The following is a 26,078-nucleotide window of genomic DNA, read 5'->3' on the forward strand; positions in this document are numbered from 1 at the left end:
AACTCACTAATCACTAATTGTATGACATTTCAGATTATTGAAAAATTGGACTTAAGTTTCAACATTAACACTTAATACGGTAACATTTTTATTTATGTTTAAAATATAAATTCGTAAGAAAGTTTCAATGGATATTTACTGGACTCGATTCCGCCACAATGACAAATGTTTTTAGTTTAGATGACAGTGAAAGTTATATTTACTTATTCGTATACCAAAGTGTAGTAGTAAAAATAATGTTCCCGACTGTGACTTCGGAATGTCAGGAACTCTGAGAAATGACAGACGGGGACGAGTCAACCCTAGGAGAGCTCGGAAAAATAATCTAATCGTCTCGCATTTCCAACTCTGTGCGGGGCAAGTGCCAATAACAACAGCATTCTGCTTATTAATTCAACACTGTAGGGGGCGGGCTCCTCTATCATTTTGTTGATATCCACAAGTTTCGCAAGAGTTTGGAACTACAGGTCAATTTAACATTTCTGAAACTCAATTCCAGTTATCTTCCAACTGCACTCAGCTCAACTGGATATAATGCGGACAGTTTGAACTGATTTATTACGTAATAAGTGATGGACAGATAGTTGCTCTATTTTTTACTAGACCCTCAGAGGTAATGGTTAACCAGCAATTTGTTTACATGGAAGAGTTTTAAAAGGAAAATTTATCTTTGTCATAATCTTTCAAGATATTTTTTGTTGGTTCTCAATCTTATCTTTCGATTACAATGTGGATGTTTGGTGAATTGTTGACATTGATTGTTTTTCTTCAACTGGGTTATGCTCAACTTGAACCATTAACTTTAAATGTACCGAAGAAAACATTCGTAGTTGAAGCTAATGATGAATCGTACGTAGAATATCTTATCGATGTAATAGATGGACTTTTATTATCAAACTCTAACGACGAGGGGAAGTATGTCTTGCAATCGTTTTCAGAGTATGGTATGTACATGTGATAGTTATTTACTTCTGTATAATTTAAATTGTAGTGAAATTGTAATTACTACGGTAGGTTAAATTTTCTAACGTACACTTTTAAATGTTTAACCATCAGACAATCCCAACCCACTCACTTTAAATAGTAATATTGCAAACTATACTGTGGGCTGACATGACAAGTTCATATCTCAATAATTGTAGTTACAAAGATAATATTGTTCTGTTTTAAAAGTTTATTTAATGTGTGTAGTTCCCAAATCTTCCTTTTGAAAGTAGGCCTAAGTCATAGTGCATTCAGATAAGCAAATAAAAAATAATTGCTCCTGACTCATAAATATTAAATTCACTTAAATAAAATTTTTTTCCTTTTCTTATTTGGACAAGACTTGTACATACAGGTAATATAAAAACATATATTTTTTTAGAAATGTCCATATGACTATATGTGAGTAGAGTATGAGTAGAACATAAAACAGTCTCGCTGCGATAACTAATTTTTCGGCACAGTTTGGTGTGTAATCGTGCCGTAAAGGTGAACATGAAATAGGCCTATGGCATGCTATCAGTAGCAATAGATCATTAATAGTCCTGGGGAGAAGAATCTCACCTTAGCGGTGTCGTTTGATAAGAAATTTACCTGTAAAAGTTAATTTTACGTCGGAGAACCTTGAACCGATGTTGTCAAATTAATGGAAACTGAAAGGTAGTTCGGTTGTCACAGGCCTGTGTTCGACACGTGCGTGCTACACGTAGGCTTACGACGCAAGATTCAGAGTTACCGCTCATGTAATGTGGACATACTCGTTAACAACTATTGGTATAGGCTTACTCTGCTGAGGAAAGACCCATTGTTTATACAATTAAAAATGTTTTTGTATTCCATAAATATGACAAAAGCTAATGAAAACAATCTGAAATGTTTTGATAGCAAGTAATGAACACGTTGAGATAAAAATTAATCATTTAAATTTCGCGATTTTCTGGGTGAGATCTCTGTTGGGGTTTTTCTCTCCAAAGACCGTAATTGAATTGTTAACAGATATGACCTTTTTCAGCAAACACTAATCCAGGACAGATTTGTCTAATAATGATAATTTTAATATCTATATTGGGGACGTATTATTGATATGCAAGCTAATTTGACTAAGAATGCATTTATAAAGAAATCACAGAGGAAATTAAACATTTGAAGCTGAATTGAATTTCTGAAAGAAAACAATAATAAACTATTTAAATTTTACGTGCTAAAAGTAATTTTACCAAATTACATTTTATTGAGTAAACGTTATTATATGTTTGATGGGTGGGATATTTTCAGTTGACTAATCTCCACAAGTGGTATCAAGAGTGATGTGGTTCGTGCTTTGTGTAATATAATTATATTGACAATTACAATGCATGTACACAAATTAAGAAGACCGAATGAAATTGCATAATTATATACCGTTTGGATAGGTTGATTCTTAATATCTAAACTTATGCTCAGAACACAAAACCGAACTGTAATCAAGTCACCATACAGAAGAAGGTTGTGCCAAATGCTGCAGCAAATCGAATTATTTAGTGAATGTAGTAAGGTGGTACTACTGTATGATGATAACAACTTAATATGAATGTTGAAAATCATTTTCCAGCAAAGTTATTAGTACTTTATTACTAAGTTTATTAATTTCAATTTTATTTCACAAAACATTATTGCAAAGTTATATTAACAAAACACAACTATATTATTACCATGAAGTTTATATTAGAATTTAACTCTTTAAGTCATTAAATATATTGATTGTGAATCTAACATGAATAACTATTAATTGTTAGGCTACTGGGTGGTATGATCTGTCTTGGTCACTACGAACATTAGTACTTCCATCAGGCTTCCCGCTGACGTTGTTGTTATTCTTCATATTCTCAGTGATCTAGCCTGTGGTAATTATTTTCTTTGAACATGTTTTTGAGAGATGGTATGGAAGTACCCAGGCCCCCGTTTGTATTATTTAAGTTTATTTCTTATTTCAACATTGAATTCAGCTCCAATTTGTTCTAAATCGATTTGTAAGTTCAGGCTACACGTGTTTAAAATTATCTTTGTATTAATTTAACATTTTTTATCAACTTTAACTGTAATTAAACTTTAGTTAGTGCTTTAAAAAGGCTGTAACAACGAACACACACGCGTACCTATGGGAATAAAGCATTTGTAACATGGTTTTGTCAAGACCAATTAAATTCATTCCCAATTAGGTAAAATTACTTTGTTTGTGGTAATGAATACCAGAAGGAGATTACAACATCAGCACCTGATAAGTCAGGGTATCGTTAACCGATAGCTTCCAATTTGAATTGGTGAAATTAACCTATAGTAACTTTTGATATATCCCGTAATTACTAAATTAAAATCCTTAATAATTTCGTTGGGTACATGTGTACTTTATTACTTACTGCAGGTGCTCTAATCTATTGTTGAGTTTTAATCGTTGATTTTCTAAATCTGTTCATCCGTTTTTGTAATTTTGTTGAAACTTTTTGTTAGTTTCTCCAATTTTGTCGTCTATAATACTCAATCCATTTTTAATATGTCATGAACTCGTCTTGCTTTTGTACACTGATATATTATACTGAAAGTTTACAAGGTATTCTAAAGGTATGTCAACTTTGACCTTTAAATATTATTTCTAACATAGGAGATACCTTAGGGTAAGGAAAAAGGATCACATTCTTTGAAAATAATCGTGTAACTTAGAAACACAAGATCGAAGGTGAATACAAATAATTATAGCTAATATAGGCATATCCTGAATATTTAAAAATTAATTATAAAAGCTAAACTTATGCAAAGAATAAAAATTGTTTTGTTGTTTTAAGAATTAACTTAATTTATAAAGTGCATCAGTGCTTGGAAGTTCAGGTGATCAATTAACTTTAGGTTCGATTAGGAACGGGGTTCTAAAGGAACATCACGTCTATTGCTCCTAGCATACATTCCAAACCAATTAAATTATGGAAAAATGTATGGCTACAAAATATATTTAATGGGTAATTGTTCCAATATCTGTCTAATGTTATGGAATATTGCCAAAAAACATTTAATTTCAGCCCACTAAGTTTATTAATGAATCATTCTTATGATATCAGATTTGTTTCAACTATTCTTGGACATGTTTGTTTTCACAACCTTAAGTCCATAAAAGACAATTTGGTATTAAAACAGTAATTTCAAAATCATATTCTAAGGATAATATTACTTAAAAACAAGTTGTAATATGCTAAGGAATATTCTTATATTTCAAATTAAATTACGGAAATGCTTTTATTCGCTACGATTTTGGTCAGTTTAGCTCCAGGTGTTATATTACGTTACATTACCATTAGTATGAAACACATTCTTTACATATTATGTACAAGTTAACATGGAAACATTTGATTATGTATTGCAGAATAAAATCAAATCAGCAAATTAAATTGCAAACAAATTAACATGAGATAATTGAAGTGACAAATACGGCGTCGCAAACTGTGGAGATATTCTGCATTTCAGATTGGTTAGCATTTAATTTTGCTGGCATGACAGGCAGCAACAAGTTTAAAGTTGATGAAAACAGGATATTGACCAAAAGGTACAGCAAATTATAATAACTAAATAAGGAAAATTGATATAATAAAAAATAATTAAAATGTAAATAATTAATCCTATATCGAATTATTTAATACTTTTTTCTCTTTCACATAAACTTGTAGCAAGCTTTATAGCCCTATATCAATTTAGCTATAGGCCTATTTTTAGACCTAATTATCTAGCCATTTGATACAATTTGATAATAAAACAATCAAGGTTTTAGGGCGTTAGTATTACATTCGTAAGAATGGTTTGAACCCACAGTTGGAAAGATTACACGTGTTTGTAATAGAATGCACGATAATTATTTTTAATTTTGTATATAATTCGATGGATGAATAATGAAATAGATAAAATACAAAAACAAAAATCCGCAACTAATAGGCTGGCCTATGTTCAGTCATTGGCATAATCTTTGAATTGGTAACATTCCTGGAATTTTCCTGAGATTTGACGTAATTAATATGTTTATGTATGTATGAATCTTGCGAAGTTGTTGTTTGTTCATGTTAAGAAGAAAAATAACTGCATATTATAACTCCATGGGAACACTTAGGAACTATTTTTACTGTATTAACATAATTCAAATCTGTAACAGAATCCTATTAATTGCAATTATCTTACAAATGGTATTCGAAATGGTAAAGTAATAAAATGCTGTTTTTGTATGTTGATTATGTTAATTATTGTGTCATAAAATGTGCGTATAAACGTTTGAATGTAGTTTGAGTGTATCACTTTTCTTGTTGTTAGCATTAACCGGACGTGCTGTGATTCTATCGAAATACCCAGTACCCCATTTACCTGGATCATTACCAAGTTGCGTTGGTGAAAACCAACAGCGGTAAAAGATGATTGACACTTTTGCAAAAGTTTTGCGTACAACTTTATGGCGCCGAAAGCGAACTTTACCTTTGGTACCGTAGCTTGAAGGAGACAGTAGTTTACTCAAAAGATTAATCTGCGCATGCGTATAAACTCAATATACAGAGTTTCGTTTCACAACACAACATCGCTAATATTTGTGAAGGAATTTGACGTTAGCTAGCATATTTTTGCGTCAAATCATTAATAGTTCAGTGACATTTAATAAATTACATTTATAATGTTGATAACATCACATTTATTTGTTGTCTCTTACTTCATGTTTTTATAGGAAATGTGAAATAAATAAACATAATTCTCTAACCAAACTGAATTTCAATAGCATGCCGCAACTTATTAAACATGAATTTGGTTATCGGGAAATCATGTTTCTATGTTATATGATTCAAGATAACATATCTTAGATTAGTTGATGCTGTTCGGAACAATGTTTGATACCATTCTGTTGTGATTCCTTGCAACAGGTTCCACGTGAATTAAACAATTCAATTAATTAGAAAAACAAGACACAAAGACATGATTTAACATTATTTTAACACCGTGACCTACTTCAGATGTATTATAGATAACATTATTGGATTGGTGTAGGCCTTCTGGAGAACATGGCACAGCGCGAAGTAACATCTGAACACTGAGAAAACATAGGCTTGGCATGTGTCTCAAATAAAACATTCAAAGATCTATTCATAGTGCATAGCTGGGTTCATTTCCGAATATCGTATTCAACAGTTTTGTAGTTTTTTGTAATGGGATTAATAGATATAATTAGATATTTCCCCGACGGCAGTTCAGTTGTCCTTTGATAATATTTCTCAGAGACAGGGTTAAAATTCACCAACATACCACTTTATCAAAATGTTATACATAAACAAAACTATAACAATATAGAAAATATATGTTTAAACAACTGCTCATTTGTCTCTATGTTGGTTATTTTTTTTACTATAATTACCATCATTTTAAATGCATTTTTTATAGCAAACTGTATTAAACCTTTACCAAAAGTTATTTTAATATACGAACATCGTGTAAATCACAAATTAACAGCTATTTTGATGAACTTCGAGTTTTACAACAAGCGTTCACCTTGGCAGAGAATGCGGCTCATTCCAAATCTTTATATTATTAGGTACAAAGCGTATTGTACTTTGAATGACATTATTTCTTTCATATTTCTAGATGTTCCAATTCCGATTGAATCAAACAGCTTAATTGAAATTCAAGATTCGGTAAGATCTCTAGATGTTTACGACAATCAGAATTGCTCAACACGTGGCATCAACTCTCTGCCGCTGTACAGTGCTCTCAACAGTTCTGCTTCAAATTCACTTGTGGTCGTTGTTACCGGAACAGGTGTCAAATCAGATGGAACTTTTATTCCTGAATTATTTGATCTTATTCAGAAGAAACAGCTCAGGGTAAGTTTAAAAATCTTAACTAATCAATCGATTCAAAGACAATAATACCCAGTCGGTATAAAGTTAACAGAATCAGTTTGCAAGTTGAACCGTTTTAATTAATATTCCAAAAAAGTTTTACATTTTACTAACTAAGCAAGTATTTCTTTCCTTTTGAACATATCTTACAAAGTTTTAATTTGTAGGTTATCTTTGTTGTATCCGATGAATGTTCTGATGGATCCCGCAATGGACGTCAGTTAATAGACGAGGTCACAGAAGTTAGTTCAGGGGTCATATTTTCATTGGAAACTCAAAACATTAGCCAGGTTGGAAGCTTCATTTTGTATTTTGTACAACTATATTTGTTTTGTCAATAATGTAAAATACAGGAATGTCTAAATACTAAATGCTGTTCAGTAAATTTGAGAATAGGTGTCCGCGTGGGACTCAAACCCATTACCCCCAGATCATCTCTGGAAGTTTTACGGATTATTCTTAATAGTAACTTTTCAACTAATTTAAGATGTAAAATATCTGTATTTTTCATGTTAATATCGGGATAATATTTTCAATAACAGATTATTCGATTCATTCAAACTTTTGATTACGGGGATGACGTCAGTCTTCTATCTCCTACGCTATCGACACCAGGAGTTAGTGCCTACCAATTATACGTTGATGAATCAGTTGAACAACTAATAGTGATTTTATCAGGCCTCGAACCAATCATATCAATCTCAGACGTCGACGGTAAGTTTATAATATACATTACAGTATAATTTTATACAAAATCACATTATTTTATTCCATATTATTATTTAGACTTTCAATCAATTTTCAATTTTAATGTTTGACGTTAGGATTGGAAATAAAAGAGGAATGATGATACTTTATTGAGTAGTTCAATTCAGTCTGAAGCTGTACGTTTACGTTTGGCTGTTCACTTTTTACGTTTTTTACTTTTGATGTTTTTTACTTTTGATGTTTTTTACTTTTTGATGTTTTTTACTTTTTATTAGCGTTTGCTTATTGTTGTATCTCACTTGAAATCAAACAGCTTTGTTTTTCCCTGTAATTTGGCATTTGATGCATGTAAATATTTCTATGGGATGTATCAAATCATCAGTCATCTGTTATCAATATATTTATTAATATGATTCGTACTATTGAATAATCTATGTTCAATAGGTAAGAAGCTTGAAGCGGAACAGGACTTTGAGTACATCGTTGCTTCCAACAAACTACAGATTATTGTTCTTGAGAACGTTTTTCCAACTGAATATACACTCAGTGTATTTAGCTCTACTGATAACTTGGTTCAAGTCATTGGATTTGCACCTAGCCCTATTGATATTAGGTATAGGTTTTACTATGAGAAGACCATCAATATGACACAGGCATCGGAAAGGCCGTACACAACAGAAGGTAACTTTCCTGCAATAAATTCTACAAACAATTAATAATTGTAACAGTCAATATTTAGTTTATTTTTATACTAATTTTCTAATTAAAGTGCACATAAATTCCTATTACGAAGGCGACTAAAAGTTTTATTCATATTCATATATTCATTAAATAACTTTTAATGATTTCATTTAACTGACATATATTATTGTGTTTGAAACTAACTAACTAAACATTAAAAATGCACGTGAGTGATGCACTATTTAGTATATCAAACATCTCTTTCATGCTTGCATAATATTTATTGTAAGATGTGTACATCATTTTATATAAAAAGATGAACCAATGTATGTCTAAATTTGTATTTGTTTAAATAATCTCTCTCTTTATTTGTAGGTTCACAAAATGTCATTCTTATGCAAGTTGAAAACACTGAAACTAATGTATGGCACTCCCATGATATTATTCAGAAGGTAGAATTTATTTCTTTGGTTGGTGAAGTTTTGCGAAATATTTACATGGGCTCATCAAATTTTGTAAAAGAAGAAAACGCAAACCACGCCCATTATGTTATGCAAATACGGCCACCAGATGATCATTTCTACATTACGGTACGAGGAGTTAATAAGAATCAACCATTTCAGAGGTCATCTAAAGTGGCTTTCTCTCAATGGAGACCAGGTAGGATTTTTATATATTATATCATCATCACAAAAAAATACTGGTGTGAAGCACCAATTGGAGGCACAGGCCTACATGGAAGCTGGGTCTGATTAGGGGTACAGTCGGGAATACACCATCCAGGGCTTGATAGGGGCCAAACCTCTTCAAAATTGAAGTAGAATGAATGCCTACAATTACAGTAACTTAAATAATAAGAGGAACAATCCACTACTAGTACTAGACAACAGTGTATATGAAATCACATTTCTCCTGAGTTGGTCTATAAGTATTTAGTAACTTGAATATTGCAACTGTCAATTTGATATATTATTGAAATGGTTTGTAAATTTTACTTATAATTACATATTTATTTGGCTCAAGTTCCGAGCAGACCATCGAGTTTTATCGTATTTGAAGCTGAGGACTGTGATTACGAGGCAATTTGGTACGAACCAGTACACACTTTTACCAAATCTTTGATTGCATATCAGTTTTCGTTTGGATTGGACACAGATACACCTATTGATTTTCTACTACCATCAAATGTAACATCATATCGAGTTAACGAATTAGGTTGGTATTTTATTTATATCTAAGTAATTTATAAAATGTATTTCATGTTAGTGATTTATGTTGAAACTAATATGTTGAATTAATGTCAAGACTGTTTTAATCACGGTGCAATCATTGCAATTATATTATTTTGGTAAAGTATAAGTTTAATTAATTTTGTGAATAAATATTTAATTTCCACCAATGCTTCAGCGAAAGGTTTGACATACGTGTTTACCGTCGCCGCTGTCAACGAAGCTGGCGTAGGAGAATCACTTTCTGTCACCGTCATAACGCCTTCTGACAGTAAGTATATATTAATACGGTGTATTAAAACACTATGTAATAATACAATACATAACTGATAAAATAATGTGCCATACAATATCTATTGTCCAAGTGAACTATTTTTTAACGAAATCATGTTACAAACATTTGTTACTACTGAATATCGAAAAGAATAAAAATGTTGTTGTCATAATCAAAATTGAATATACTGATCAGTAATAATAGAGCGATTTCGATTTGCGACGAACGTACCTAGGATCTGTGCATGTTATGTCGTTGGTCGTCCTCAGGACCAACTCCACCGAAACCAATGTCCCCACATACCCACAGTAAATTAACATCACGTAATTAGTTCCTAAGCCCTAGATCATGGAAAATCAATCTTTATGTGACAAAAAATGTGATGTGCCCATATATGGACACGATGACGTTATATCACTGCCATATCTGAACGTATCACTACCATATTTGGGCACATCACACTTTTTTTATCAAACTATTTTGATAGTGTAGACAGAGCTTTACACTTTTATTAATATCATAAATTGTTCTTATTTTCAGGACCAATTGCACCACCAACAAACATCCATGCCATTCAGGCCACCGATTCGCTTATAGAGATCTCGTGGCAACCACCCGCTGCAACCATGCGTGGCGGAAAGATTATTCGATATACTACAATACATTTCCTTATGACCGAGCCATGGAAAAGATACAGGTTTAAGTCCCGCAAAACCAGAGTTGTTTTCAAGAACCTGCTTCCCAATTCAGAATATGGTTTTCAAATATCTGCTCACACAATAATGGGCCAAGGTCCATTCAGCCGCACATCAGTTTTTAGAACAACAGCGGGTAGGTAGAAAAGAAATTTAGTGGATGAGCCATCATTTCCACATAGGAAGGCATTGGTGTACTACATCTTTAATAATTTAAGATAAGAGTACACTTGGAAATTTAAGGGTTGCAGGAATACCTTTGGCATGTATGAATTGCGCATAATTTTCTCTTTCAATATTTGTTTAGGTCTCTCAAGTGGTCTCAATCCTGTCCAAAACACGACCTATAATCAGACAAACTCGGATATAGATTCTGTTTCTCAAGACTCTACAGAAGTATCAGTGGATCCACAGACACGACTGAATGTTACTAAATGGAATATAATTACAAACACAGAAGCAGCACCAACAGATATTCCGGACGAGATATCTACAACAGATACTATGGTGGAATCAACAACTAGTGACAAGAATATTGTCTCAGGCAGCCAATCAGAAAGTAAACTGGTTTTTGAAGTGGAAGTTTATACTGAAACAAACTCACCAACGCCATCTGGAGAGATCCTGAATGAACTGGATGAAGATATTACTGATGACGTCACTAAAAATCAACAACCAGACGCTGTAGAACAACAAGACTCATTATTTAATAACAGTTTGGCAAGAATTATTGCATATCCAGTAAACGATCAAGCGTAAGTCAGAACGTTTTGTTTAGCCATTGTTTAATGATGTTATGACTTTAACATACCTGAAATTATATGGAATGAGGATGTTTTACATTGTTATGCATCTAATAATTCCAAAGGTCAACACTGTTTTGAATTCTTGTGATCTGTTTTAATGTAATTTTTTTCCTACTTGTTCTGATCATGTTCTTGATTTTGTTTTATCAAACAGTATTTTGTGCAACTTTGTTAAAACGGGGCTTAATTATTTAATTTTGATCATAGTTCTTTAAGTATCGATTTCCTTATTTTAAACAATCAGAATCATAGAAATAGTTGCAAGAAAAGTAAAGTATTACCAGGCTTGTACTACTTAAAAAAATCTTCAAATCTCGTCCCAAAACATGTATATTGCTTGATGTATAATATTATTATCTCTCCACAGTTTAACTATTGTAATATTGTGTGGGGCAGATCAAATAAAAAAATACTAATAAACTACAAATGCTACAAAACAGAGCAGCCGAAATTATTACAAAAACAAGTACACAAGCCCTGCAAAACTTAAACTCAATTCTCAACTATATAATAATGAAGCCAAAATGTTGTATAAAATATTCCATAATCAAGCACCACCATATCTAAACTATTTACACCCAAACTAGACACATACAATACAAGATCTAAGAATGTATTAACATTGGATAAACGCAAAACAGAATATAACAAGAAAAGTTTTTCATAAGGCGTGGTGCTAGATTATGGAATACGTTGCCTCGTTGATAACTTTTCATCATTCACCTCATGCCATTATTTGTACCATTACACTCATAAACATTCATTATTTTTTTTTTTTTTTTTTTTTTATTTAATCGGTATATAAAAATATATTACAAAACGACAGTCAAAGACTGAAATGAATTGTATTACAAATAAATAAAAATTAGTTAAAATTGCTATAAAAATAGAAACATCTTATTAAAATTAGATATCGTACCATAAAATTATAAACCATACATGAATAAAAAACCTTAAAACATTCACTTATAACATATCTAAAAAAAGAGCTAGTGATGCCTATTAATTATATCCACCATGGTGGGAACTGGAGACGACCTAAGTCTGTATACTATTGGACGATGATTAATTTCTTTACCTATAATCTTCTTTTTAGTGAAACTGAGGCTGATAATGGAAATGGTGGCGAATCATTTATCACTCTGGAGAAGAAGCTTGAAGATGTTACACAACCAGTTAAAGGTCGTGTAGTTTTTATTTGTCGTATAAAAGGAAGTCCTACAGTTAATTACAGTTGGTATCTCGATGATGAGCTCATCAAAGAAAGATCTGGTCGTGTCCGAGAGAAGATGATTCCACACCGCGGAATGCGTCTCACAATTCGTGATCTGACGCTGGTTGATCAGGGAAAATACACATGTCGTGGAGAAAACGGAGCTGGTAAAATAGATACATCTGCTGTGCTCAACGTCAGGTTTGGTAAGTTATTTATTACGTTGTAATCAAATGCTCCCCATGTTTTCCCTGTATCAACAATAAGACCACTTTCAAATGTAAATTAAAGAAACATCTACTTAGTAAACTTGAAGAACAATGTCATGCTTAGATCCTGAGGAACATATATTCAATCACTGTAGTTTGTTTATTTATTTCATGCTTCTTCATATTCCATCATAGTTTTGTGCTTTTAATATTTTAATCGGACTCCATGGAAACTAATTCTTTTTTAGGATTAATTGGGTTGTCCTGAATATATTAATCTTCATATGTTTCTCATTTGTTTTTTCCTAATATTTTATCATGTTATTTATGTATCGACCTTTAATATATGATGTATAGATTCGAATTAAAAACAAACACACAAAGTGTGAAGTCGGCTACTAATTTAATTATGAACTAAGTTTAGTTTAATCAATCTCATAAGACCCACTATAATTGTTGACAATATTTAGATTTTTAGACGTCTGTTGCGTTGTTTACTATAGGTCCAACAGGAATCGTGACTGACCTACAAGCACTAGATGTTTCCAGTAACGAAGTAACAATCAAGTGGTTTCCTCCATTGCTTGATCTCAGTGATGGACCTCTCTTAAAATACATTGTTTACATACACACATTAAGTCTGCCGTCAGAAACATACAAGTTTGACACCAACGTTACTGAGCTCGTTTATAAGAACTTAGAGCCAAATACTGAGTATGTAATTAGAGTAAGAGCGGTAACATCAAAGGGGATTGGGCCGTACAGTTCGGTATCTATCAAGACTATAGAAGGTGGGTACTGAGCTCTTAATTTTTATTTATCCAAAAATCTGCCAAAGGACTGGAACAACCCCAACACTAGAAGAAATAGACCTAAACATGAGGTTGTAAAAATACGAATGGAGCTAAATTACACATTTAGAACAAAAACTGGATAATATCGAGTATATTGCTTTGGTTGAAAGTTGTGAATAGAAGTACAGCATTATATTTTAACTACATTTTTCCGGTTCTAATTTATAGTTTTTATTTTTTTGAAACGTCAAATTAAAATGTATTCCATAATTTATTCCAGAAGATACTCCTGTCGATGATACCACTGATAAAGACGACGATCAAACTACAGGAAAAAGCACTCAAAATATTGTTACAAAAACTCCTGAGCAACCAGGTATGAATGGGAAAGTAGAAAAAACAACATTAAAGCCGGAGATAACAACCGCCGAATCTAAAGTGCATGGAAGTGATAATGCTGATAAAGTGAGTGTAACTATTGATGAAACACCCGATACATACCCTACTGAAAAACAAGAAAACAACAACGGTTCAGATAGCGAAGAAATGATACCAGAACCCGAGGAACATGCTAATGGTGGGGATGACCATTATGTTGTACCAACACCAGAAGATGTCCAAGAACCTGAACCAGACCGGACATCTACTTTACCAACAATCACCAAATTAGAAGATGATACAAATAAACAAGATAATATTGAAAGTGTCAATTTTAAACCAGACTCAACAGAGATAAACGTCGAAGAAAAATTGAAAGCAAACACAAATACTAAAGACAGTTCGGAGGCGGTAAGCATTGAAGAAAAAACAGATAAAACAGATGGAATTGATACTTCTAATGAAGAAAAACCTGAATTAAAGACTGATACACCATTCGATATTGAGCCAATTGAAGACGTCGGTGAAAATCAAGAAACTGTTAAGAGTACGACTGTTATACCTAATTACGACGGTAACGAAAATGACGATGGTGGCATTGCCATTGTAACTGAAAGTATTGTTGTTAATGTCGATACAACAATGAAAAACGTTGCATTGGGTGAGGACATTGAAACAGCTACTGATATCTCTGTAATGGAAGGTGATTCAAAATCTCTCTCAGTTGATACAAACGGCGACAAGTTAACCGTTGATGAAACAGAAAATATTATTATGCCAATAACAGATACATATATAGTAGATGATGATGACGTCAACAACGAAGACATTGTTAATCCAATGGATGGAGGAGAGTAAGAGGACATTTATCATTATGTTTAGTGTAAACGTTTTTCATAGTCGACATATATATCAATATCATCAATAAATCATCGTCGAAATATTTTTTTTACAGAGTTGCAGTTGATGAGGTACCACATTTGACCGTTGCAGCCCCATTACAACACCGAATAATTGATTATAATGGAAAGGCAACATTGAGATGTTTCGTCATAGGCTTTCCACTTCCTTCATATGAATGGTACCACGAAGGGAAAAGGATACCAGTAGCAAGAGGTCGCATTAAGGATAGAACGTTTGGATGGGGATCAAGGATTATTATTAAGAATATTACAGAGTCAGATAAAGGGCGTTATACATGCGTTGCCAAGAATACAGCTGCAGAGAGAAGTCTAGAGGGCACTGTGTCTGTCAGAGGTGAAACATTTGTGTATTTAGAGTTAAACTGTATCTTTATTTCTGTGTACCTAGTGGGATACTATGTTAAATACCAAGTTTTCTATTTTGCTAAATTAACAATTCTTTTATTGTTTCTTTTAAAATATATTTTTAGGAGTTGCAAAAATTGATGATATTCAGGTTATTATTAAGTCATCAACAGAGGCACTTGTGGTTTGGACAAAACCAAATTACATTGCATCTGGCGCAACATACGTTGTCCGGTTTTACAATGAAGTTAATCGCGGATTAAAATATCATTTCTCCACAACCAGAACAGAGACTTACTACAGGCAACTATTGCCTAATTCGGCATACACGTTCCGAGTGAAGATGCAACGAGACAATAGATCGAGCGTGTTTAGCAAACCAATCATGGTGAAAACACCGCCGTTGGGTAAGTTTGGTACCGTAAAGTAAATCATGAAATATCGTTTAACAAATGTAAACAATATTTGTTACTATTTATTTACTCTTTGGTGATCTTACAGAACCCACTACAATATCACCCAAGGATTCTACGTCCTCGCCCAGTATTGATTCCACAACTTTATCTGTCAATGACAAAATAGTAGTTGGTGTTACCAATGCAGATACCGGAGAGGGGATTCAATTTACTACTGGAAGTCTGGAAGAAGTTCAATTCAGTACTGCCACCAAAGATGAAAAAAGTCAGTCAATGCTAGTAACTACTGCTCCCGAAGCCGCATTCGTTAATGAAGATCTAGAACCATTGACAACTGCAGTTCCTGAACCAAAGGCAACTGCAGCTCCTGAACCAATGGTAACTGCAGCTCCAGAATCAATGGTAACTGATGATCCGGAACCAATAGCAGCTGTATTTCCTGAACCAATGGCAACTGAAACTCATGGACAAGTGGTAACGGATGATCATGAACCAATGGCAACAGCAGCCCCTGAACGAATGGCAACTGAAGTTCCTGACGCAGTGGTAACTGATGATAACGAACCAATGGTAACTGCAGCTCCTGAACCAATATCAACTTCAGCTCCTAAACCAATATCAACCGCAGCTCCAGAACCAGAACCGGAACTAATGGTAACGGATGACAAATCCATTGCAAACGCATCTCCAGAACCAGTTACTGACGATACTGATTACACTACCACTAATATCCCTAAAGGTACAGAAGAACCAGAAAAGGCAAATGCAATGAAGTCAACATCATCATCAATCACGAAAAACAGTCCACTGAATACTAATCCTCCAGCAGACACAGCATCTACGGATCCGGTTGCAAGTAAATTTGACGAAAATGAGGAATCTCAAACATCTGGGTACTAATTATTTTGCTGATTTATTTAAAAGAAATAAGACTGAATTATAATACTAATGTTTAGGTATAATGCGAATAGAAAATATTCTTTATTTTACTACAAATTTATAAAAGTGGTGTTCTAACTTGGGCAAAGTGTTAAATTATATAATATATATGTTTTATAATTACTATAGATTCCAATCATACCATCTATCAGTTCCACTTTATCTAAGTATAATCGAAAACAAAAACATTTCTCATAGCATATTACTATCAATATGTATACTATTTATTATAGACCGATTGCTAACGACGGCACGTATCTGCGATTAATAAGACCTTTGCCAGACGTCATTGCATTTGTCGATGATCGCTTGAATCTACGATGCACCGTAGATGCTAACCCATCAGCTACATTCCTGTGGCACAAAGATGGAAATCCGTTGAACATAGGAGGTGACAAGATTAAGGAGAGAAAGTATTTAAAAGGGTCAATACTCACGTTTAAGGAAATTAAAATGTCGGATGCAGGCAGATATACCTGCATTGCTCTCAACCATGGCAATGTTGTAGAAACATCTGGAAATATTACTGTTGTTCCAAGTAAGTGCATTGTATTATGTCATTATAATGTAACCTAACGTCTGGTGTTTTAGATCATTACATTGTGTTAGGAAGAGACGAGCTTCAAAGTTATTCGAGGAAAGGACACAAATTAGAATTCTTATAAGTACCGTATATTGATAACTTGTCTGATTATGGGGGTTGTCTGTACATTTTGCTGGTGTAATATATTAGCACAGGTAATAATTGTTGCAAAAAAAAAATTGATATTCACGTAATAACCAATTCAAAACATTTCCATATTATAATACGTAGACATATTTTTTTGACATTTTTAGAGGGTGGAATAACACAGAAGCCAGTCGCTGAAAACGGGCACACAGTAATGAAGCGATCAGTCAGGCCTGGAAGTAATAAGGATGTCGATCCATCATCATCGTACGCATCGTCATACACTACTCATTTACCGTCATTAGTGGAGGAGGTGTTCATTACACCTGATGCAGAAACTCCAAAGGTTACAAGAGTATCGCAACATGATCCACAGATGCAGAAGCCTGATGAGAGTGTTGTGGTACGAGTTACTGGAATTGAACCAGAAGAGGTAGTCCAAGACGCGAAAACTGACAGACTTGGCAATCTTAATGCTCGACCATCTCAAACATGGGATTCTAGTCGTAGGTGAGTCAACTTGCTTTATTACCTCCGTCAGAGTAGCGAGAGGTTATGTGGTCGATTGTGTGTGTTTGTTTCTTTCTATATTTGTTAGTTAGCAGGATTACTCAAAAAGGTATTGCTTGATTTTCATAAGATTTTAAAGGATGGTTTCATAGCTGTATAGGAACACATCATTACATTTTCACATGCCTAGGCAGAGGTTTGCGCTCTCTGAGTGCCCTTATAGTTAGTACAAGTACAGATTATCTGTACATTTCGATGGTAGAATAACTATTTTAATTATTATAGAATACAAATAATAACGTATATACACTTTAACGACTTTGTTTTTGTATACAGCGGCGAGCCGTATGTAGAAATTAAAAAATACATGGAGGAACAGAGTGTTGAGGTTGGCGACAGGGTAGTGTTCCTTTGTCGAATCATTGGCGAACCTAAACCAAGGTTTTTGTGGTATAAAGATGGGGCACCATTAGTCTTTGATGATAGTCGAATGAAAGAGAGAGTTTTGGACACCGGGTCACGTTTTACCATCAAACGAGCGCTTTTGCGTGATGCAGGAATCTACACTTGTTATGGTCTTAATGATTATCAAACGGTGTCTATGCGAGCCACTCTAGAAGTCTTCAATCCATGTGAGTTAATAAACTGTTGATAGTTTGTTCTTTTTGTTACTTGTAAAGGTGTATATACGTTCTGTATCAGAGATTGCCCTTCTACTGTTCTTTTGTTTATAAGCAATTGATTTTCGTTTTTAGACGTAAATCCATACCCGCAGCCATCTACTACACCCACAAGAACAAAACCGAATACTAAACCAAGAACAAAGCCACCGGCAAAAACAACACCTCTAATCACCTACAAACCAACCGATCCATTTACAACTCAAGTAACAAACTCGTAAGTTAATGACGTAATCAATCAAATGATAACATCTGTAATAAAATCAAGGGCCATGCATAATAATGGTGATAATGTGGACACACATAAACCCCTGTCTAATGATGTTAATAATCGTCATTTTTTGTATTATTAGTGAATAGACACTGACATGTGTTTTCTTTTTAGAAAGTAATGGTTTAATATGCTATAATACCTTCAAACAAGATAATAATTGCTCAAAAATATTATATCTAATGTCTAAATTGTTTATAAAAATTTAAATTACAGTTACAATAAGAAACATGATTGTATTGGAGAAATCTCAAAACTTTGCATGTCAAACGAGTTAGTTGGAAAGAAGGTTGATATAGATGATCGTATCTCGCTCCGGTGTCAAATATTTGGAGATCCTCAACCTGAATATCGATGGTATAAAAACGGATTAAGAATTTACCCAACAAAACTTGGATTAATAAGAGAGAAGGCATTTCATTGGGGTTCTCGCTTAGCTTTTAGAGGCGTGAGAGAGGCTGATACTGGTGAATATCGATGTCAGGCGATCAATGCAGCTGGTATTAAAGAAACAAAGGCTTGGCTGCTTGTCGGACCATGTGAGTATTTTTTTCTCTGTTTATGTTTGTTATTGAAAGGGTACAACATTTACTTTCTATCATGTTTGGATCCTTATTGGATCCGGTATAGGCCAACTCAGACAGCATCGTACATCGAGGCCCGACCAATTGCCTTGACTCGTTGGTGCTGTCTGAGTTGATCCCGACGAGACGGGTCGAGTCGTCTTGAGATAGCGTCGGGCGTAGTTTTTAGACTTGTCGGGCCTCGTCGTACGACGCTGTCTCTGAGTTGGCTTTAAGTTGTTTTGTTATTCAGACCGATTGTAAAGACTAAATAATATTTGTTTCTATTTTAGATGCAACAATTCCTCCACAAATGGAAACAGAAGCACCAACCACAACTGTTGAAGCATACAGACCTACGACGACCCAAACAAAACCCAAGCCTCCAAAGAAGACACCAAGGCCAACAGCCCCGCGGCCACCAAAAAAGACAACACAAGGCGTTGACCCTACAGATGTCTTCTTGCCAACAAGTACATCCAGACCAAGCGTCCAGTAAGCACAATTGTTTGACGTTCAAATCATTGGTGATTTTTTTTCACAATATATATATATATATATATAGCGTCGACGTTTACAAACTATGTCCATTATACTTTCTCTGCTCTTTTCATTGATAGTGATTTGTATAGAAAATTAGATTAAAATTATCATTTTTTAGTACCGTAAAATATATACTGCTTCTGAAGATTTTGATCACCTACTTAAGTAATTCTATGTTTCCTATTTAGAAAATGCATTACTGGTGGCAACGGTGAATTATGTTATGCTAGCATGCCAAATCAAGTCGGAGTAACTGGTGGATCCGTCGTCTTCCAATGCAGAATGACCGGTACACCAGAACCTCAGTTTATCTGGTTCAAGAATGGAGTTCTTATTTTCATGGACGAGGAAGCTGGAGAAGATGATATGCAACGCATTCGTATTAAACAGATGTCGTGGGGGTCTCGTCTTGTTATCAAAGATATTGTACACGAAGATGCCGGTACATACCTCTGCGTTGGCGCAGTTGTAGACATATCAGAAATTGTACAAGCTGAATTAAGTGTGGTAGAAGGTTCTCAATCCAGTAAGTCTTCCACATAGCTTCTTCACTCTTAAATTGACAACTGATATACTGTTGGCCTACATAATAAACTGTTTTTTCTATTCTTAGAACCACCACCAAAGAAAAAGCCTAACAAGAATAAGCCACCGAAAACTCCAAATACACCAAAGCCAAAGCCTCAACGGCCTAGAACACCAACGGGAGAAGAGAGAGTGACTTCTCCTCCCGTTTACAGACCTAGACCTGAAACTGGAAACAATGGCGGGCAACCGGAAGGAAGGTATATTAATTAATTTCAACGTACAGATCTCTTTGTTTTCTCCGTTTACGTTAGTCTAACTATTTACATCCACCAAATAATAGCATCATAACTTTTTTTCTTTTTTCACAGCCCGGATGGTGGAAGATGTGTGGTATACACTGGCTCCGTGTGTCGTCGTTACCTAAAATCTCAGATGGTTTATGTTGACGGCGGTTCTGACCTATATTCAATTGATTACCAGCTTCAGGCTACTTTACAAACACTTTCAGCAACTGACTTACAATGCATGAGCTACCTCGAGCCATTCCTCTGCTTCAAAGCCTTTCCCCTCTGCGACGATAGCGGTAAAAGTAAAAGCATATGTCAGGAGGATTGCTCTGTACTCACAAGAAGCTATTGTCGTGACCTAACTGATTTGAAAGCCGCATATCCTGGACAATATCTGTGGATGCCTTCATACGATGACTGCAGTACTTTATCATCAGTGAACGTAGACAGCCAATGCATAACAGTGGGACTAACGAATTGTACGTATATATAACATAATTGTTCCTTCTATAACTGAAAATTCTCAATGTATTAATGTTGTTTAACCCTAGTTTTATTGATGTAATGTGACTTAATTTTAATATTTTTATTGATTGTTTGTAGGGTTTAATTGATATACAATATGTCAATCAATTGTTCGTTAAATATTTATCTAGCACTATAAATACTCGACAAGGCAGTATTAATTCTACATAAGAAAATTCAGTAGTCATTCTGTAGTTCTTATTTAAAAAAATTAACCAACCCATCATAACTAAATATGTTAAGATAAAGAACAAAAACGCTTAACATATTTTTATGTTATATAGTTTATCTACATACATTTAGCCTACTTCTCGTTAATCAGGCATTATTCGGCCTAAACTGTAAACGAATAATGACAGCTTAATGGAGTAATTAATATGTTCAACCACATAAATAAATCAACTTATAATCAATAACAATGTTCATTTTTTAGCCAACACCAATCGGTCTCCAACTGCGGGGTAAGCTTTCCATTTATTCTAATTTTGATTGAATAATCAGTTTTTATACACCTAAACTAAACTAGTCTAAATTCTTGTCATTTCATCGAACGATTTTGGGTCACATGGCGTGCAATAGTACGCACTATTTAATGGAAGTTAAATAGTACTTTCGTGTACGAAAAAAAAATTTCGCGTACTGAATATGAATGTAGGAAATTGAATATTATTTGTTCATTTTATCAACATTCTTTGCAGTGCTTTTGTCATTAATCTGACATAAATAGCTATTTAACTGGAACTTAATTAAGTAATAGGACCCTTTACTAATATTAATAGGAAATGGTTTATATAAAAAAGAACCATGAACATATTATTTTATTTCAATAAATAAATGATTGCCTGTACTAGGCCTATAGTTCGGCAGATGAAACTGTAAGTTGTATATGTGTTTATTTTATATTTTAGGTCTAAACCTGCCGGCAAATGCAGACCTTATAATTCTGACGGGATTTGCAGCGAATATGTTGGAAACAGGAACACGTTCATCAAATCCGGATTAACGTTAGCTAAAATCGAAACTAATGTTATGTCTATTTTCACGGCAGTCCTTACCCTAGGCTCAGTGAGCAGACAGTGTTCCAACTACCTCCTTCCATATATCTGTCTGAGGGCTCTTCCACCCTGCAACCGCAACGACAGGCCATTGGAGGTATGCCGCGAGGATTGTGAGGTCCTCTCGAATAGTATTTGCTACGAAGAATTCAGAGCTACCCTGGCTACGGATGAACTAGATAATAGTGTATTCAAGCTAAATGACTGTCTGTCTCTGCCGTCTCAATCTGGCAAATACAGCTGCACCACTCTTAGTATATCAAGCGAATTTAGAGGTAAGCGTCATCACTTCCTAATACTGTGAAACTTATGTACAATAGATTATATTTAACTTAAGCAGGTGAAAACCAATGTTGTATATCGTCATCATCGTCTAATAGGTATTTACAACAAAAGTATTTTTCTATTTTTGTAGCAACCGAAACTGATGTTGTTTTTCCTACAAGGTAATGCACACTTTATTATTTTCGTACCCATAATAATGCAATATAAATTTATTTGTGTATTTCTGTAAAAAAAACACCCAACACTGCATGAATTTAGTCGCACATTTTCGTTAAAAATGTAAATTTTATCAATGTTATTTTGTTATTATGTTTTTTTACCATGTATATTGTATCAGTATGTCCCTTTGGCCAAATTATATGCATAATCAAATATCACTTTATTTTATTAAGGCCTGCCTTACTTCAATGATAAGAAAAGTATTCCTATAGGTTTCATATTATGTTTCTTTTGGTTTATATAATGTCAATAATTAGTTGAAATGTACAAAACATAGACAACGTGTCAATGATAATGCTCACTTATAAATTTGGACAATTTTGGATAGTCCACAGCCTACAAGAAATTGTGAGGCCTACAAAGGAACAGTGTGTTCTAAGTACCTGTCCGGACGCACAATCTACCTTAGCAGTGGACAAAAACAGTCGGAAATTGAAAATGAGATTCTTAAAATCAAGGAATTGCTAGACACTGAAATGGAATCAAATTGTGGTGGTTACCTCTTCAAGGAGATATGCCTTACAATGTTGCCAGTTTGCAATAGCCGGGCAAAGAAACGTGAGATTTGCCGAGAGGAATGCTTACAACTCCATAACGAATATTGTTATAATGATTATCAAACATTACAAGTATTGTTACGTGGCCGTGACGATGTCTTGACTGACTGTTCAACTTTGCCCTGGACTTCAGATATACGGGGCCCGACCTGTATTGAGCTCGGTGTTTCGTCATTACCTGAGGGTGAGTCTTCACCCCAGAATAAACATGTACTATATATTATTATATATATTAAATACAAAGGCTGTTTGTTAATTAAACATATCTGTACTAATTCCAGCTTCCATATATTACTTACTTTTAATGTTACTTACTTTAATACTTTTATTTTATATGTTGACTGCATGTTCACTAATTTAGTAGAATTAAAAAGGCTACATAGTGCGCTTAACATTGATAGATGAAATGCATGTAATAGTATATATAGAATCCTTTTCCCTTTTAATTACGGTTTTTTAATTTAATTAGCTTATTATCATAATGTATCAGTTTTAATCTGTTTTATATTATGGTAATATTAGTTTTTATGTAGGCATGTATGTAAACGCTAATCAATTTTTAAGATTTTATTATATTTAATATATATATAGGATTACATTTGATATAGAAGATTATCCTACTATTATTTCTATATACCTTATCTGATTACCGTGCCATTTTAATGCTAAAGTTAGTGCATATAAGTATTCATAATTATACTGCTATAAAGCGAAGATATACTACAGATTAGCACCTGCATCATCATTGTTTAATCCATTGTATCAGAGAAGAATGAATTTACAATTGTAATTTCACTCTTCCCTGATGACACTACCGATACGAAAGAAAATAAACAATAACGATGTATTGGTTTAACATTTTCAGTGGCTCCGCAAGTAGAAGTAGAGCTTGAAATGGATTCAAGTGCAAGACAAACGTCAACAGTTACTCTAAGATGTCGTGTGACTGGATCCCCACCTCCGACAATCGAATGGTCAAAAGACGGCGAAATACTACAGAGTACTAATAATATTTCATTAGATAGGAATAAAGTTCGCATTCAAGTTACGAGTGAACGAGAAGAAGGGACATACACATGTACAGCGAAAAATTCAGCCGGAATAGACAAACAGAATATGCTCATTAATTTAGTATAGGATTAACAAATAATATTTAAAGGTTCTGTAAAAATAAGCAATGGATTTCTAACAAACTGTAAATTAATGTTTATCATGTATTATAATTATTAGGCTAATGTTGATAGATCAAACATAGCGAAATATCATAAACGCATAATATAAGCGATATTAGAACTAAGATCTACTACAGAGAGTATGGTACTGAGGGATATTGAAATAAGTCTCTTCTTCTGGTGTGCTACAGGACTTTTTTATATGTTATGAAATAGGAATTTTTCTGATTGTCAATGACTTGCAATAGTTAACCGGGTAGCTACTAGTAATAAGATGCCCGTTGAGACAATATTGGTGAATTCTCCTACGAACAAATGTCCTGCTAATATTTAATTTGTAAGTGTTGCATTCGCATTTGGTACTCCTTTATCTTATTTTTGTTCATCATTTAATTAATATCTCTCCCATATCGTTTCCAGAAGTAAAACTCATAGATAGGATTAATTTATAGACTTTCAGTATCGAAACGTAGTAAATAAATAGAAACAACTGATGTATGTGTATGCTTAGTGGTTTAACTGAGAACATCGTCTTTAACACAGCCATCACAGAAGAAAATTATAACATTTGATATTACATTATAAAATATGTTAGCTGCAATAAGATTATTAAACGAAGTTGAGCTGATTGGTGATATTCATACCCACTTAACACGTGGAGTAGAACGTTTCAATATAACAATACCCTACTACACCAGATGAACTCGTCGTTTAAAGCTGCTGGCGCTAAAATATGGAATTAAATATGAAAGTAAATATTCTCCAACAAATACTTCATTTAAAGCTATATATCGATCTCATTTCTTTTCACAAAACTAAACTTTTTTAAATTAAGACAGGGCGACAGAGTTTCCTTTTCTGCTTGTGAAATCCTTTATAAATATGTTGTTAAACAAATGTTCATAATAGTTAACTGAATCAGTAAACTAGTAAACAAAAAACGCTTTTTCGGTCGTATACGCGAATTAGCGCATTAGTAATAAAACTAACTATTCATATTAGGCCTAATTAAGACGGTTGTGAAGATGTGTACTATGGGTGTTGCTGGAATCGTTTGACGTAGCGTTTTTGATACAAATGAACATTTTCTGGCTTTGCATTATTTTTAATTTCAAACACTTTGGTTTCAGTCAATACTGGTGGTCGAAATCGTTCGGAACCAGAGTAGAAGTGTTGTTTTCCAGATATCTGGCTCTTCGGCGCTAGCGCAGGTCGGCGTATTGAAGATATTTGTCGAAGCCTTTGTTTTCTGTTTTGTTTTTCTAGCTCTGAAATCTCTTTTAAACATAATGTTTTATCGTTTTTGCATTCTTCGGAGCGTAACAAATCTTCTGAACTTGAAGACCAACCTAAACTTGGTAGTGACATACTTGATGTCAACGAAGAGGTCGAGTCTGTAGGATACTTTGATGACCACCCCGACTGTGAATCAAAAGCAACACGTACTTCTATGTTAGAACTCGTCAATAGAGGTTTGTTAGAGACACCGTCTGTAGCCAATGTTTCTATTTCGTCTTCTGAATGCCTAGCAGATCTTTCAATGGTCTTTTCGATACTGTTAATGTTATTACTTGAAAACATATTTTGGGGTAACCGTGGGTGGTAATTTCTAGAACGCCTTCTGGCGTCCATTTTCTCCAAATCTGAACGAAGAGAATCAATTTTTCGATTTAACTCATTTCGTCGATTTTCAGATTCTATTTCCTTTTGACGTTTCCATTCTTTTCG

The 26,078-nt window shown here is 33.9% G+C and overlaps 1 protein-coding gene across 2 annotated transcripts; it reads left to right on the forward strand.

Moving 5' to 3' along the window:
* The first annotated feature begins 529 nt into the window (after positions 1-529).
* On the forward strand, positions 530-24,844 carry LOC144845408 (uncharacterized). 2 transcript variants are annotated; one of them, XM_078702710.1, is made up of 30 exons: positions 530-944; positions 6,619-6,857; positions 7,043-7,165; positions 7,418-7,589; positions 8,028-8,264; positions 8,640-8,924; positions 9,288-9,479; positions 9,672-9,764; positions 10,308-10,598; positions 10,770-11,217; positions 12,365-12,687; positions 13,194-13,481; positions 13,765-14,716; positions 14,818-15,119; positions 15,256-15,537; positions 15,632-16,439; positions 16,719-17,023; positions 17,323-17,665; positions 18,002-18,297; positions 18,421-18,562; positions 18,833-19,155; positions 19,473-19,674; positions 19,911-20,248; positions 20,336-20,507; positions 20,619-21,016; positions 21,496-21,523; positions 21,971-22,392; positions 22,533-22,563; positions 22,950-23,362; positions 24,044-24,844. In XM_078702710.1, exons 1-30 carry the CDS (start codon positions 728-730, stop codon positions 24,313-24,315), a joined length of 8,937 nt encoding a protein of 2,978 aa, XP_078558836.1. In that variant the 5' UTR covers positions 530-727; the 3' UTR covers positions 24,316-24,844. The 2 variants fall into 2 exon arrangements, with proteins under 2 accessions (XP_078558836.1, XP_078558837.1); XM_078702711.1 differs by having other exon boundaries at positions 13,768-14,716.
* The last annotated feature ends 1,234 nt before the right edge of the window (positions 24,845-26,078 follow it).

The sequence above is a fragment of the Antedon bifida genome, chromosome 6 (assembly GCF_963402885.1).
Source record: "Antedon bifida chromosome 6, ecAntBifi1.1, whole genome shotgun sequence".
In the NCBI taxonomy this organism is placed as follows: domain Eukaryota; kingdom Metazoa; phylum Echinodermata; class Crinoidea; order Comatulida; family Antedonidae; genus Antedon; species Antedon bifida.

What these genes read in the sequence shown, in the direction of transcription:
- LOC144845408 (XM_078702710.1), top strand. Translation starts at nt 728, where the DNA reads ATGTGGATGTTTGGTGAATTGTTGACATTGATTGTTTTTCTTCAACTG. An exon ending in ATATCGAGTTAACGAATTAG is followed by an intron (nt 9,480 to 9,671) that starts GTTGGTATTTTA and finishes CCAATGCTTCAG; the next exon opens with CGAAAGGTTTGACATACGTG. An exon ending in TCTAGAAGTCTTCAATCCAT is followed by an intron (nt 18,298 to 18,420) that starts GTGAGTTAATAA and finishes TTTCGTTTTTAG; the next exon opens with ACGTAAATCCATACCCGCAG.